The sequence below is a fragment of the Terrapene carolina genome, unplaced genomic scaffold, assembly GCF_002925995.2.
Source record: "Terrapene carolina triunguis isolate 2854851 unplaced genomic scaffold, T_m_triunguis-2.0 Scaffold141, whole genome shotgun sequence".
Taxonomy (NCBI): domain Eukaryota; kingdom Metazoa; phylum Chordata; order Testudines; family Emydidae; genus Terrapene; species Terrapene triunguis.
The window spans coordinates 9,473,455-9,490,493 of NW_020664492.1; the positions used below are offsets into that span (position 1 = coordinate 9,473,455).

The window sequence follows — 17,039 nt, forward strand, 5'->3', positions numbered from 1 at the left end:
CCACCTATTCAGAAGCCTACACCCCAGAACCTTGTTCTGTCAGTACTCACAAAACCCTCTCTTTTAGCCTTTAGCTACTTGCTTCATATCTCTCTTTTATTGTAGGCATCACCTCAGCGAGAAGGGTTGGCGAATTTAGAGCGATGACAGATCCTTCACACGCTATCTTTCATAAGAATGAGGTTTCTTTGTCTGCACTCCAAATTCACCTCTAAAGTAGCTTCAGAATTTCACCATAACCAATTGATTCACTTACCTGTGTTCTTCCCAAAACTGCATGCTTCTACACAGAAACTAAGACTCCACTCCCTTGATGTTCAGTGGGCTTTGGCTTTCTACCTACAGGGATTAAGACAAATCAGGAAATTCCTGAGGCTGTTCATCACTATAGCAGAAAGAGTCAGAGACCATGCCATCTCCACCTGGAGAATCTCCAAATGGATCTCTGCCTGCATTCTACTTTGTCAGCTTCCCCCACCTCCCCAATGGTATAAGAGCTCATTCCATCAGAGTGCAAGCAACAACTACGTCATCTCTTCAGAAAATACTCCTCCTGAACATCTGTAAAGCACCCATGTGGAGCTCCATTCACAAATTTACAAGACATTATGTCCTGGTGCAGGACTCTTCTACTGATGCCTCATTTGGGATGGTGGTACTCTGTTCAGCCTTATTGTCTACATCCTTGCATCATCTTCCTCCTTAGATAGCCTTGTCAATCAGCCACAGTGGAATACAATAGGGACCATCACTTGAAAAGTTTACTTACCTGTAACTGGAGGTTCTTTGAGATTAGTGGTTCCTATCTGTTTTGCGTTACCAGCCCTTCTCCTCCTCTGCTTCGGATTTTATCTGACTCGTGGTAGAGAAGGATCTAGAAAGAGCCAGTCCACCTCTCCATTTATTCTGTCAGTCAGAGGCATGAGGTGAGCCAGGGCACATGCGCAGACTATGTTCAAATTCTCCATCTCCGGGTGCATGATACACATACTATGGCAAGCCATCTCCTTCGTCTCGACAGACTTAGCACTTCCCCCTCTGGTGATGGCAGGTCTGGGGTAATCTGCCCCACTCAGGGCAGGGTTTGCCTTCCCCCTTCTGTGCTCTCTTGGTCATATTTTCAGGGTAGGCCTCAGGGTCAAACAAAAAGGAAACAGTCTTGTAAACAAAAAAACCCAAGGGGATACCTTTCGTTGCCTCCTTGCTGGTGCAGGGTGTTGTCCTCTTGGTTGCCCTGGGATGTCAGTCCTTCCCCTAGCAGGCAATCAGGTCTGGCTGTTTCCCCTATGGCAAGGAGCACAGCCTCTCACCCTGGAGCAGCTTATTTCTCTGCTGCCACTAGCCTGGCAGCAGCTTGTCTGTCTGTCTCTCTTTTCCCCCTTTCTCTCAGCAGAGGAGGGGTTTTAAAAGGCCTCAGGCAGCCCTTAATTGGACTCAGGTTTCCCTAAGTGACCTGAGGTAACCTTGTCTCTGCTGGTAGGGAGGAGGACCTTTAAAGTTCTAGGGCTAACACATCTGCCTTCCAGCAGACATCTGGCCTAACTTTGTCACAATACGTAACCCCACAGTGGACTACAGATAAGGACCATACATCTTGACTATCCTCCAGTTGCAAGTAATCTCCTCTATCATTCGGGAGTGTATTAGCAGGAGTGTTGTCTGTAAGATGTGGAAGGTAATTGTCCTGCTCTGCTTGGCACTGGTGGGGCCTCAGCTGAAGTACTGTATTCAATTCTGGGAGCCACAGTTTAGGAAAGATGTGGACAAAATAGAAAGAGTCCAGAGGAGAGCTACTAAAATTATGAAAGATTTAGAAAACCTGACCTATGAGGGAAAGGTTTAAAAAAAACTGGGCATGTTCAGTCTCGAGAAAAGAAGAATGAGAAAGAACCTGATAAGTCTTCAAATGTGTTAAGCGCTTTTATAAAGAGGATGATGAGCAATTGTTCTCCATGTCCACTGAAGTAGGACAGGAAGCAATGGCCATGGCCTGCAGCAAAGGAGATTCAAGTTAGATATTAGAAAAAAAATAATTCTCCAAGAATAGTTTAAGCATTGGAATAGGCTTCGCAGGAGGTTGGCTTAGAAACTTCCAGTTCCACAAACACCTGTCAGGGATGGTCTAGGTATATCTGGTCATGCCTCAGCACAGGGGGCTGGGCTTGATGACTTCTTGAGGTCCCCTACAGCCCTATGTTTCTATGAATTTGTGAATTTTCAACAATAGAATTAAACTTTTGTGCTATACAGTAACTCCTCACTAAAGGTCATCCCGGTTAACGTTGTTTTGTTGTTACATTGCTGATCAATTGGGGAACGTGCTCGTTTAAAGTTGTGCAATGCTCCCGTCTAACGTCATTTGGCAGCCGCTTGCTTTGTCCACTGCTTGCAGGAAGAGCAGCCTGTTGCAGCTAGCTGGTGGGGGCTTGGAACCAGGGTGGACTGGCAGCCACCCTATCAGCTCCCCGCTCCCCTTAGTTCCCTGTGCTGCAGCCACCCAGCAGGCTAGCAATTGCAGCTATACCCCCCCCCCACTGCCATGTGCTGCTCCTGCCCTCTGCCTTGGAGCTGCTCCCTGAGCCGTGCAGGGGGGCAAAGGGAGGGGGGCTAATGTCAGGGTGCCCCCTCCCCCCTGCTCCTACACCCCACTTACCCCTTCTTCTCCATATAGAGCAGGGTGGGGACACAGACAGAGAGCCTGGGGCAGCAGCTGCTGTCTCAACTTCCTGATCCACTTAAAAAGAATGCACTTAAGAGTGGGTCAGCTTACTTAAAGGGGCAGTGTGCATCTCTCTCTCTCCCACACAAAAGGTGTGTGTCCGTCTCTGTCTGCGATGCTATCTCCCCTCCCCTCCATTCCTGCTGCCTTGTAGAGTGAGAGGCTACATTAACAACGTGTTAACCCTTGAGGGCTCAGCCGAGTGCTAGTTCATCATTTAGCACGGGTTCTCAAACTGGGGGTCGGGACCCCTCAGGGGATCATGAGGTTATTACATGAGGGGTTGGGAGCTGTCAGCCTCCACCCCAAACCCCGCTTTGCCTCCCGCATTTATAATGGTGTTAAATGTATAAAAAAGTATTTTTAATTTATATTGGGAAGTCGCACTCAGAGGCTTGCTATGTGAAAGGGGTGACCAGTACAAAAGTTTGAGAATCACTGATTTATCAGCAAGGCATTCCCTAGGAAATATCCTACCCTCTTCCACCCTCTAACTTCACCACCTCAACAAAGCTTCGCAATCATCATAGCTGTGAGCAGTATTAAATTGTTTGTTTAAAACGTATACTGTGTGTATATCTATATAATATATAGTCAAGTATCAGAGGGGTAGCCGTGTTAGTCTGAATCTGTAAAAAGCAACAGAGGGTCCTGTGGCACCTTTAAGAATAACAGAAGTATTGGAGCATAAGCTTTCGTGGGTGAATGCCCACTTCATCAGACGCAAGTAATGGAAGTGGGCACTCATCCATGAAAGCTTATGCTCCAATACTTCTGTTATTCTTAAAGGTGCCACAGGACCCTCTGTTGCTATATAATATATAGTTTGTCTGGTGAAAAAAATTTCCCTGGAACCTAACCCCCCATTTACATTAATTCTTATGGGGAAATTGGATTCGCTTAAAGTTGCATTTTTCAGGAGCATAACTACAATGTTAAGTGAGGAGTTACTGTATTCGGGACTAAAAAGCGTGACACCGTTCAAAATGGAGAACATTTGAGAAGTGCTTTTTGATGCTATGTAAATAATAGGTGGTAGGTATTCTGTATTTGTGTATAGTAGAGCCTTTCTGGAGGAACTCCCTTCCCCAAGGAACTCAGTATAGTTTCACACCACTCTGTCTGACTATAATACTTTAGTTGTATTCCCTTATTGTTTGTAGTATCAGATGTTCCTCCTCCATCCCCTCAAAACAGGAAAATAAATTACAATCCCCCATGCAAACTGAGTTTATTACATACTAGCTTATGTCGGAGTTGAGGCAGTTCTAAATCTTTCCCAGGAGGAGTGTCACATGTGATTAACCTATTCTGCTCTTAGGCAGTCCTCCAAGTTGCTTCCCATTTCTATAGTCCCTAATTAGGATACCACAAATGCGAACTTTCTCTTTTAAATTATTGAAATGTATTAATCTTTCCCTGCTCAGGGAATCCTAGTTATTCTAGTTTGTTCAGTAATACATATTTGTTCGCTGTTGCTCATTCCCTCTTCACACATTCTTCTGTCCCTTGGGAAAATGCACCAAGGTGGGGCTGTTTTGGAGTGAGCAGAGGGAAAGCCTAGTAATGATCAGTGATAAAAACTAAATAGAACAATGTAAAAATGTTTGTTTGACTAACATACTCCTTAAAATGACCTTGATAGAACTGAAAAAGGTAGACTGTTTGGTTTTCGAATTAAACTGACCTAATTACCTAGCAAAATACTTCCTTCTATATACTTTCTTATATCATGTACAAAAAGTGAGAAAATATTGTGTGCAGATAGTTGTACAGAAGGCTGATGTTCCCTAATTTCTATTATCTAGAAATATGCTATATTTTGTTTGAAGAAAGCACTCATAATTGGGGCTTTGCCATAATAATCTGTAGTATCATAAACGTTTAATTCCGAAAAGCCATTAAAGTGATTTGCTTTAGTTGTGGGTACCATACTGAGAAAAGAAGGGTTTTATATCTTGTATTAATTATCTCCATACAACAAGCCAAAGTCTTCAGTCAGTCACAGCCTAGAAAATGAAACAATTTTTCATAAACACCAACATCCATGGCACTGCATCAAATCACATCCTTTGATTTCCACACAGGTCACTCTCTAACATTTATTTAATTTTATCCTCAGAGTCAGTTATTAAACTTCTCCACTTCGTCACTATATAACATCAATTCAAATGTCATGGAAACAGCAGTATAGTGTTTTCAAATCCTTACAGGGCATATTTTAAAAAAATGTAACTTGTTGAATCTTTTGTCTTGTTATCTAGTATGAATAATGTGCTCCTGGCATTTAAATGGATTTTGCAGTTGTCAAAAGTTGAATTTTGTGTTTTAACACCCATAAAAGTAATTTACTCCCTGGCATTTTCTACTCTACCCCTCCTGTAAGGTATTAATATATAATTTAATTGATTTTATTAATATCTCCTCAAGTCCTCCATTAATATAATTTATGTAGTTGGAGAACTGAAAACAAGAAAATCTCATAAGAGTAAATAAACATTAAAGCATTTATAGTGCAGTGATTGTCATTTTTGTGGGTCCTTTCAAAATAGTTGTATTTGATTAAACACTGCAAATCCACATACTTACATTAGTAATTTGTACTCTTTCCTTTTCTGTAGGCAATTGCATTACCTCCTATTGCTAAGTGGCCTTACCAAAATGGGTTTACTCTTAACACCTGGTTTCGTATGGATCCATTAAACAATATTAATGTAGATAAGGATAAGCCCTATCTCTATTGGTAAGTAACTCGTATATATTATTTTATTTTGGTCTCCTTATAAATAGTTAATTCTAAAATACAAATTAGTAGTCAAAGCTTTTTTTTTGCCAGCATTTCCAGATTTTAATAAATTTTACTTTGTTAGAAAGTTCTCTAAGGTTGTCTATGCTATTTATTTCTTAACAAGGTTTGAAATGCAACAGTGCAAGCAATATGCCTTTTAGATCAACCATAAAACAAAATGTACTGTGTTTTAAGAATTAATTTAAGAAATTATTTCCTGTCAGTACAATTTGGGGATGTGCCTTTGTAGTGTAATATTTTCTCATTAGAGACATTTAAGGCTCCACTGATCTTCATAGTTCTATGACCTTATGAGAGAAATTTGCTGTGCTCCCAGCGCTGCTTTTTATACATTTATTATAGGCTTCTTTAAGGTATTGATAATGGAATGATAAAGTCTCAAAAAGGAAAATGCCTGCTCCACCACCAAACAGGTCCCATTAAAAAGAAATGTAAGCAGTAGTTCCTAATAGTATGCTAACAATGAATGCCGAAAATGGAAGGAGACATCTTTACTCAGTTTCTCTATCTCTGCTATGAAGAAAATGATGACTCCTTTGTAAAGCACTATGGATTAATAGTACTATCTCAGAGATAAATGATGATGGTGGTTTTATTATAGCAGTTAGTATTTTAAATTTATTTGTATTCAGTTTAAACAGGTGCTTCATCTGGGTGGTGAAAACATGGGTTGTTTCATTTATAAGGAAGAGGAAATCAGTTTGGGTATTTGCTCAAACTAGGTAGCCTTAGTTGGAATGGGAAAAGATAGGAGACAGTAAATCTATGAATAGGAAAAATAGCCTCAGTGTTAGTGAAAGATCCACAGTGTTATCAAATTCTCTGCATTACTTAGTTCATTATCTTATACATTGTATCTTTCCATTTTACTTTCTGCTTCTACTCTTTTTAAATCACAAAAACTTCTTAAGTTATAGAACGTTCAGCAATGTACATATAATTTCACCAGGTATGCGGGTTCCCCCACCCCCATCTCGCCACACCCACCAAACAAACACAAACAAGAAGGCCACTCCTACACAGTATCTGAAAATAATGTATTTTTTATCGTTTTCCTTACTGATCAATGTATCAAATATTACTATATGTTTAAATCTTCTGCATATTTTGGATAACTATAAAAGGGAAGTTTTAAAGTTGTTTTTTATCTGTCTTGATTTTCCATAAGTTTATAAAATAGAAAAAATGTAACAATATTCAATAAATCGGGTACAGAAGAGGGCACATTAGACAAGTAACCATACACAACATTGATATTTATGTGGACATATCTAGTAAAACTACATATAGTCATTTGGGGCACAAAAACTTGTGGGAGTGCTCAAGTGAAGGAAGGATGACTAGTTCAAATAGAGTCCTTTTTGGGATGCAGAGTAGGATGGATGGGGAATAGCTTGATCTTGAGGAACAGATTAGGGCACTTTTCCCAATCACACTCTGGATGAGAAATTTCCTTTAATTCCCCAACCTCCCTTTCTTGTTCATCATTAGAAGCAGTTTAACATTGGGACTCATCACTTCTACTCAACTGAACTCTTTTTAAACTGTAAGCCATGGAGAGGGCTTGTCAACCTTTTACTTTCTTCCATCAGCCAGGGATAAACACACACATACAAAACACTAATAAATAGGAGCAGGGACACTTAACATGCTTAATGTATCCCTTTCAGATTCCACCCTTGCAAATAGAATGGACTTAAGTAGTCCGATTAGTCTGAGAATTAGTCTTTGCATCAGAATGGGAAGTAATTTATTCAGATAGGAACAGTCCCAAGGCTGTACAGTTGCAGACGAAGAAGTTGCGGGGTCTTCCTCCTCTGGACTGCCCCCTATTGATGATAGTGCGCAACAGGACCTGCTGCACAGGATTGTCCACAATATGGGGCTCCAGGCTAAGGAAGTGGTTGAGTCGGAGGACCCGATGGTTGATATTTTAGCTCCTGAAGGGCCATCCAGGGTAATACTGCCCCTTATAAAGAACGTTAAAGCCACCGCAAAATCTCTGTGGCAAACCCCTGCCTTCATCCCCCCGACAACCAAGGAGGGGCGAAGGAGAGGAAGTATTTTGTACCCTCTAAAGGATACGAGTACTTATTCTCTCACCAACAGCCCTACTGGTGGCGGTAAATGAGAGAGAGAGATTGGAGCAACAGGGCCTGACTCCCAAGCCAAAAGATTCCAAAAAGATGGATCTCTTTGTCTGGAAGGTCTACTTGACTAGAGGGCTCCAGCTGAGGATCGCTAACCAGCCAGCAACCCTCAGCAGATACAATTTTAATTCATGGGACTCCATGATGAAATGTAAGGAGCTTGTGCCTTCTGACTCTAAGGCACAGTTTGTGGTTATAGTGGAGGAGGACAAGGTGGTGGCACGGACCTCTTACAGGCCTCACTCGACGCTGCGGACTCAGCCGCATGGATCTTGTCCTCTGGCATAGCCATGAGGAGGAGGTTCCTGGTGTGGGGGTGCCCCCCCCCCCCCCCCCGCCCAAGTTAAACAAACTATTCAAGACCTGCCTTTTGATTCATAGATTCATAGATTCTAGGACTGGAAGGGACCTCGAGAGGTCATCGAGTCCAGTCCCCTGCCCGCATGGCAGGACCAAATACTGTCTAGACCATCCCTGATAGACATTTATCTAACCTACTCTTAAATATCTCCAGAGATGGAGATTCCACAACCTCCCTAGGCAATTTATTCCAGTGTTTAACCACCCTGACAGTTAGGAACTTTTTCCTAATGTCCAACCTAGACCTCCCTTGCTGCAGTTTAAGCCCATTGCTTCTTGTTCTATCCTCAGAGGCTAAGGTGAACAAGTTTTCTCCCTCCTCCTTATGACACCCTTTTAGATACCTGAAAACTGCTATCATGTCCCCTCTCAGTCTTCTCTTTTCCAAACTAAACAAACCCAATTCTTTCAGCCTTCCTTCATAGGTCATGTTCTCAAGACCTTTAACCATTCTTGTTGCTCTTCTCTGGACCCTTTCCAATTTCTCCACATCTTTCTTGAAATGCGGTGCCCAGAACTGGACACAATACTCCAGCTGAGGCCTAACCAGAGCAGAGTAGAGCGGAAGAATGACTTCTCGTGTCTTGCTCACAACACACCTGTTAATGCATCCCAGAATCACGTTTGCTTTTTTTGCAACAGCATCACACTGTTGACTCATATTTAGCTTGTGGTCCACTATAACCCCTAGATCCCTCTCTGCCGTACTCCTTCCTAGACAGTCTCTTCCCATTCTGTATGTGTGAAACTGATTTTTTCTTCCTAAGTGGAGCACTTTGCATTTGTCTTTGTTAAACTTCATCCTGTTTAACTCAGACCATTTCTCCAATTTGTCCAGATCATTTTGAATTATGACCCTGTCCTCCAAAGCAGTTGCAATCCCTCCCAGTTTGGTATCATCTGCAAACTTAATAATCGTACTTTCTATACCAATATCTAAGTTGTTAATGAAGATATTGAACAGAGCCGGTCCCAAAACAGACCCCTGCGGAACCCCACTCGTTATGCCAGTACTGGAGGCAGGGGTGGAGCACTGCCTGCTGCCAGAAGTAACCAGCTGCCAGTGTCCACCCTGAGCCATCTCCTCCTCCACCAGTGGTGTATCAGCAGTCCTGTGTCCTGGGACAGCTACCTCAGCTGTCTCCACATGGACACTGTCCAGGAATTGCTCATGGATTCGGATGCTTCTCAACCTAGCCACCTCCTCCTGTAGCTCTCCCACCTGCTGCCTGAGAGATTCCACCACCAGGCACCTTTCACATTGGATGGTCCCCCCAGCCTGGATATCAGTAAGTGGAAATTGCAAGTTACAGTCTCTGCAAAACCACACCAAGATCTGGGTAGAAGCATCCATGCTCAGGCGCTCTGTCTGGCTACAGGCGCAGGTGGAGGAGACAGAAGCAGTGCTGGCACAGGTGTTGCGGGTCTTCCTAACCATCGTAAGCCTCCCTCTGTCAAACTCCCGTCTGCAGCCCCCTGTCCGCCCAAAAGGGTGCTGTATTGCTCCTCCTTCACCTGGAGAACTCCCTTGCGAAACTCCCTGTTAGCAGCCCCTGTTCGCAAACGCCCTCAACCTCAAGGACACGTACTTCCACATCTCTGTAATTCCTGCCTACGGATGATTCCTCAGGTTCGTGATGAACTACAACCATTACCAATTCACGGTCCTCCCCTTTGGCCTGTCAACGGCCTCCCAAGTGTTCACCAAGTGCATGTTGGTCGTGGCTGCCTTCCTACGCTGGATGCAGGTGTAGGTAAATCTGTACCTCGATGACTCGCTGAGGGAACTGGGATTGTTTAGTCTCCAGAAGAGAAGAATGAGGGGGGATTTGATAGCAGCCTTCAACTACCTGAAGGGGGGTTCCAAAGAGGATGGAACTCGGCTGTTCTCAATGGTGGCAGATGACAGAACAAGGAGCAATGGTCTCAAGTTGCAGTGGGGGAGGTCTAGGTTGGATATTAGGAAACACTGTTTCACTAGGAGGGTGGTGAAGCACTGGAATGCGTTACCTAGGTTGGTGGTGGAGTCTCCTTCCTTGGAGGTTTTTAAGGCCCGGCTTGACAAAGCCCTGGCTGGGATGATTTAGTTGGTCCTGCTTTGAGCAGGGGGTTGGACTAGATGACCTCCTGAGGTCCCTTCCAACCCTGATATTCTATGATTCTATGAAAGGTCAGCTTCATAGGGTCCACCTTCGACAGGTTGGGTCTCCTACTCAATGAGCACAAATCAATCCTATCCCCAACACAGAGGATAGAGTTTATCAGAGCAGTCCCCTGGTTCCGGACCTGATCACCCAAGAGTGTGGTTGGCTTCATCATCCTGACATCAAGTCTCTTCACCTCACCACTTGGAAGCTTCATGGCTAAACCTAATGGAGCTCATGGGCTCGGAGTCTGTTCGGGAGGTCCTACTTGGTAGCAGGAAACCCTCCACCAGGGCTACCTACCTGGCCAAGTGGAAAAGGTTTTTAATCTCGTGTTCTCAGGATCCTGCTCATCCGATGGAGGCACCCAGACCGCTTATCCTGGACTACCTACTACACTTAAAACAGCAGGGCCTCTTGGTATCGTCTCTCAAGGTCCACCTGGCAGCCGGCCATTCTGTCTTTGCCAACCCAAAGGTCAGTTGTTTCCTGAAAGGTCTGGACAGGCTATACCCGCATATTAAGCAACCAATGCTAGCATGGGATCTCAACCTAGTCCTTTCCAGGCTAATGGGACCCCCGTTTGAACCCCTGGCGACTTGTTCACTGCTCTACCTATCATGGAAGTGACCTTCCTAGTCGCCATCACTTCAGCAAGGAGTGTGTTGGAACTTAAAGCCTTAACCTCTGGCCCTCCGTATACCATCTTCTATAAGGACAAGGTGCAACTTAGGCCTCACCCGGCTTTTCTCCCAAAGGTTATGTCCCAATTCCACTCCAACCATGACATTTTTCTACTGGTCTTCTGCTCTAAGCCTCATGCAGACAGTCGAGAACAAAGGCTAAACTCCCTGGACGTTGGAGCGTTGGCCTTTTACAGTGAACACACAAAGCCATTCCGTAAGCTGAACCAGCTGTTCGTGGCAATCGCAGACTGGATGAAAGGCCTCCCGGTCTCGTCACAGAGGATTTCATTGTGGATCACGTCCTGTATCCAGGAATGCTATGAGTTGGCAAAAGTACTGGCTCCTGCACTAATGGCATATTCCACAGGAGCGCAGACCTCCTCAGCGGCATTCCCGGCCCAGGTCCTTACCCAGGATATCTGCAGGGTGGCGGCGTGGTCCTCGGTTTCTTCTGTCATCTCTCACTGAAGATATTAATAAAACCAGTGGATTTTCTCATGAATGAAAAAGAAAACTTTAATTTTTTACATTTATTAGCCCATCAGGTTCTTCATATGGGCATACAAGAAAGTAATTGTCCTTCACAGACAGGAAGAAACACAACATAAAAGGAATGTGGTTAATCAGGCAGCAACTTTATTAATTTATCTGGAAACTATCCAGCAATAACTCATAAAGTACAGGTCATCATTGCTGGATTAAGAGACTATGGAAGTGGGGTTGTCGTCTTGCTGTACTAGACATTAGGAGCCCCAACCCCATTCCTCAGATTCTGCAGTGGATGCCTTCCCTTAAATCCACTTCCAGTTCCAATTTATAAGGGAACCGGAGCCTCTGTAGAATGAATACTTAGAATAATAGAAGATTAGGGTTCGAAGAGACCTTGGGAGGTCATCTAGTCCAACCCCCTGCTCAAAGCAGGACCAACCCAACTAAATCATCCCAGCCAGGGCTTTGTCAAGCTGGGCCTTAAAAACATCTAAGGATGGAGATTCCACCACCTCCCTAGGTAACCCATTCCAGTGCTTCACGACGCTCCTAGTGAAATAGTTTTTCCTAATATCTAACCTAGATCTCCCTTACTGCAACTTGATACCATTGCTCCTTGTTCTGTCATCTGCCACCACTGAGAACTGCCTAGCTCCATCCTCTTTGGAAGCCCCCTTCAGGTAGTTGAAGGCTGCTATCAAATCATAAGAATGGCCGTACTAGGTCAGACCAAAGGTCCATCCAGCCTAGTATCCTGTCTACCCACAGTGGCCAATGCCAGGTGCCCCCGAGGGAGTGAACCAAACAGGTAATGATCAAGTGATCTCTCTCACCCTGAGAACCAGGGCATGTGATCTGGAAACATCTGTTAATTGTCCGAAGAAAGCCTTGTCTACCTCATCCTTCTGGTTTTGTGGTCTATTGCAGACGCACACCACGACATCACCCTTGTTGCTGTCACCTCTAAACTTAACCCAAAGACTCTCAACAGGCTTTTCTCCAGTTTCAGACTGGAGCTCTGGGCCTTTTCCTTCAACAAGGAGGATGGATGAGAACATGACTTGTGCCTCAAACTCCTTCATCCTTCTTCCAGAGGCACATAGTCTGCAGTGACCAGCTCAAGATCATTCTTGGAAGTATCATTGGTGCCCACATGGAGAAGTAGGAAGGGGTAGTGGTCCAAGGGCTTGATCAGTCTCGGCAGACACTCTGTCACATCCTGAATTCTAGCTCCAGGCAGTGGACATCTGCCACAAGGAGGCACCAGCTATTAGTTTGGCTGACTTCCCTCCACCCTCCAGTTGTGTTCCCAGATAGTTCACAATTTCTTTCCTCCTTCAAAAATATATCTGCTCCCCTGTTGGAGAGGTACACCCCATCTCCCTTGAATAATTCAGGTACCAAATATCCACTAACCTATAGGATAAGGGTACCCATAAATTTCGTAGGGTATGGAAATAAGATTTGGGTATAGTAGGTTGGGCCTGAATTACATATCATCAGGTTCCTATAAAATACCTGGTCAGGAAGAAGTCTAGAGCGCTCTTTTAGTCTTTAGCTCTATAGGCTATCTTTTTATCTACTTATCATTCTATCAACTCAGCTTGTGCAGTATAGTGTAACTACTCAACATTCCTAACTATTGGGGAAGCCAGCACCATCATGTTATCGAGCATGCCAGGAGTAAGGCTGGTCATAGTATTTCTTCTGTATTTCCCGCAGCTGCTTTAATGTGCTGTGAGCCCTCTGGCGCTTGCCTTCACTTTCTTCAGTATCTGATCACGTTCTGCCTGAGTTGATGCTGCTATTATCATGTCATCTGCTATTATATGGACTCCTGAAATCGCTCCATATGTATCACTATTCTTTTGTTGAAATACTTCTCAAGTTGCCTTTTATTCCAAAAGGTAGATGGAGAAACTTGTATCTGTGCCACGGTGTACTGAAGGTGAACCATTGAGATGACTCTTTAGCTAATGTAATTTCCCAATATCCATCTTTATTACCTACTGTAGTGAATATGCTTTTACGAGCTTGTTGGCACTGAACATCTGCTTGTGTGGGGATGGAATAATACTGGCCCAGTATAGCCTTATTCAGGTCTCTGGGATGCAAACAAATCCTAAACTTGCTATTTTCCTTCAGTTATCACCAAGCCGATAACCCATGGAGTGGGTACGTTCACTTTGGCTATGACCCTTTCCTTTTCTAACTGCCTGAGTGCATCTTTGAGTGTGTGTCACTACAAAAGGTATATTTCTGCAGCTGTGTATGACGGGTGACTGATGGGTTTGTATATATGGGATGCTTCCCACAGAACTCTTGTTCTCGTGAATACTGCTGGATATTGCACAGTCAATTCAGTGCTGGGTGCCTTGGTGTGCAGCATACCTATTCCATGTATTAGGTGTGGCTCTCTGTAAGCTTCTCTGCCTACAAGTGGTGTTGTGGATGCCTGATGCTATTTCTGCACTATATACCAGGGATGTGATTCCCAGCTCCTGTACACATACTCATGCTAACTCAATGAGACCTTGTGCGATTATAAACATAGCATAGCCATGGTAGCATGGGCAGGGGTGACACGGCTTAGCCATTCTGAGTACAAACCCACCTGAACCTCTACGGGGTAAGTACTAATCTGTGCCACCACTACCCACGCTGCCATGGTTACTCTATTTATACTTGTGCTAGTTCATTGAGCTTGCACTATACATTGATTCATATCCCTTGCTATGTAGAAGTAGCCTTAGAGGTGATGAACTGAGGACTGAGCTTGTTCTTGTCTGTTGCTGCTGTTAGTGTGTCCTATTCAGAGTCTATTCTGGAACTGCCGTATGCTAGAAGTGCAACATCAGACAGTTTTATCTGGATGAGACCTGGTATCTGTTTGAAAAGGTGAATTGGTAAAGCCTTAGCTTCTGCCCCAGTATTAAGCTTGAACTTTAAGTACATTCTTCACATACAGTGTAGAATACTAAGGTTCTGTGAAGTGTGGATACTTGTATCGACCAGATGAGATTGCTCACATTCTATTTCAGCCAGAGATTTGTGGCTTTGTCTTTTGTGTAAGTTTGCTACTATAACATGGATGAATAGTAATTTAATTTTCCATGTTAGAGACATGTTACTCCAAAAGCTGGGCAGACTCTGGGTAGGTGTACCTTTCCACAAAGTGTGCTCAGTTTCTTTGTGTGAGCTTTGGTGTGTCTGCTTTGCTCTATGAAGTGGCTAGGCCTTGACCATGCTGCTCTGAATACTCTTTTGTGCAAGAGCCTGCATCAGCTTGTCAGTATGCCACCCACACATGATCTCTCTTTGTTTCTTTGTGGTTTGTGAGGCTCTGCAAATCTCTCTTTTTGCAAGTCAAAATGAGCTGCTTCAACCTTTACTTTTGTCCTTTTATCAGTGACACTGAACACAGTTTTATCTCGGAGCATGTCATTTTCAGAGACTCAATTTCTTGTTTTTTGCCTCAGCTCTGTGACATACTTACCTATTTACTGTTTTCCTAGATGTGTGTGAGACCAGAACTGGTATTGTTTAGACATCATATGTTTCTTAGAGTTACAACAGTTCCTAAGCATTGTTAATACCTCATCCAGTGTGGGAGCATTTTCAGTTGGCTGCTGTAAGAATGTGTGTTAAACTTTCAGAGCCTCTTCTCCCACTCTGTGCAGTAAAATGGCTACTTATGTCCTCTTCTTTTTTTTTTAATTTGCTTCTGAAGCTTTCATAAAGACGTGGTAGCGTTGTTCCTGTCTCTTCCAATTTTCAGCAAGATGACCAATTAAAAGATAAAGGTCAGAGTGGCTTGCAACCCTCCACGTTCAGATTTTTTAAATACTATTTTCTAGTTTAACTGCTTTATTTTTGGTTTCATGTTTGTGTACTCTCTGTATTTCAGTACTCTGTACCTTCTGTTTGGCTCCTGCTGGTCTGTGGATTGCATTTCTTGTCTGTGTGTAGCAGTTTACAAAATTTACTAATCCGCCGTGCTCCTGACAAAAGCAGCCACTGCTTGCAGAATGTCTGACACCATGTTGTGTTTTCTAGCACGACCAGGCAGCTGAGAGTATCTTCCTTGTGAGTATGCTGCAGCCTTTGTACTTCAGGAGCCCCAAATCAGACTAGGAATATAAAGTTCTTAGAGTGCTTGCTCATGTCCATTCCATATTAGATGTGTGTATGCTTGCCACATGCACCGGTGCCAGAAGTTTTTCCCTTAGCAGTATCCATAGGGGACCGGCTCTGGTGCCCTGTGGAGTGCCACCTGCATGGTGCAGCATAATGGGCGCTGCCAGGTCCCCCCACCCTCAGTTCCTTCTTGCCGCCAGTGACGGTGCTGGAACTTCTGCTGCTTCGGCTAGTGTTGTTTCATTCTCAGTTCTTGCAAACTTTGAAAGCCTGTAATATATTTGTATATAGTTAGTAGTTCTTAGTTATCCTTAGTAGTAGTTCTCAACTCTTCATCAGTCCTGAACAGGACTCAGCCAGGGGATGGGGCATGCCCCGGTCCCCAGGCTTTAAGCCCTGTGATCGTTGCAAACGGCCTATGCCGATCAGTGATCCACTTATCAGCTGCCTAAGGTGCTGCTTGGGCGAAGGACACATAAGTGACAAATGCATATCGGCAAGTCCTTCAAATCTAGGATGAAGAAAGAGCACAAAATCCGTCTGAAAGCGCTCCTGATGGAGTCAGCACTCACTCCAGCACTGGAGCAGCGGTCCGACTCTGCACCGAGAACCGCCGCCTCTGTGTGCAGTGCTCCACCAGCGCCAACCATGAGCTGATATCAGTCCCCCTCCATGGCTCCGGTGAAGAAGCTGAAAAAGACTGGGAGGGGAAGATCTCCTACCTCCCATAAGGGAAAGGAGAAGGCTAGGGGTGAGCCACGACCCATGCTGGGCAGCTCAACACCCCCATTGGGAACTTGGGCTCCACCTCAAGTTCAGTGGTGCAGCCCATCCCATGCTTCGCCTGCAACCACAGATAGCGGTGCAGGCCCTAGCCAGCTTCAGGTGCCGTCAATGCCCGAAGCTCTTCGAGCATCTCAAGAGATCCTGATGCCATCCACACTAGCTCCCGCAATACCCGTCTTGGGGAAAACCCACCTTGGGACCTATGCGTGTGTCCCCACCTCAGCTGTACCGATCCCCATTGAGAGGGACGTCCCACCAGCATTCGCCTGCCCAAAGTCGTCACGCCTCAGGACTGGAGAGGCAGGCTCAGCAGCGCCCTCTTTGGTCCCCACACTGGGGACACCGATAGAGGGACTCGTGGCGTACCTTGCTGGTAGATTGGCGCAGACCCTCTGAGGCACGTGCCACCCAGCAAGAACTCCGGGACTGGCCCCGACCTTCTCCAAGGGCCGTCCTCGCCTGCCAGGCCGTCCTCACCTGTCTCCAAGAAGGAGGTCACCCTACTCAGGACGATCCTCCCGGCAACCGGCACATAGTAGCTCCCAGTCCCGTTCGATGTCCCGGTATCGGTCAAGTAGCATGAGGTGTGGATCGCTGGGTATCCGCTGCATATCCGCCTAACACCGTCTGTCCCCGAGAGTCCAACCAAATCAGTCTCGCTTGGACAGCTCAGCTTCGGGATGCAGCAACCGGCACCAACTGGATAAGAGCCACCTTGGAGAGGCCAGTGGCCTTGGTATCCCGTCCCCTTCTTGTGCT

The 17,039-nt window shown here is 44.9% G+C and overlaps 1 protein-coding gene across 1 annotated transcript in view; it reads left to right on the plus strand.

Moving 5' to 3' along the window:
• Positions 1 to 17,039, plus strand: part of LOC113406807 (neurobeachin-like) — a 942,582-nt gene that overhangs the window by 133,625 nt on the left and 791,918 nt on the right. The window contains exon 5 of the mRNA XM_029911985.1: positions 5,341 to 5,462. Within this exon, the coding sequence (XP_029767845.1) occupies positions 5,341 to 5,462 (122 nt within the window). The remainder of the gene's footprint in view (positions 1 to 5,340; positions 5,463 to 17,039) is intronic.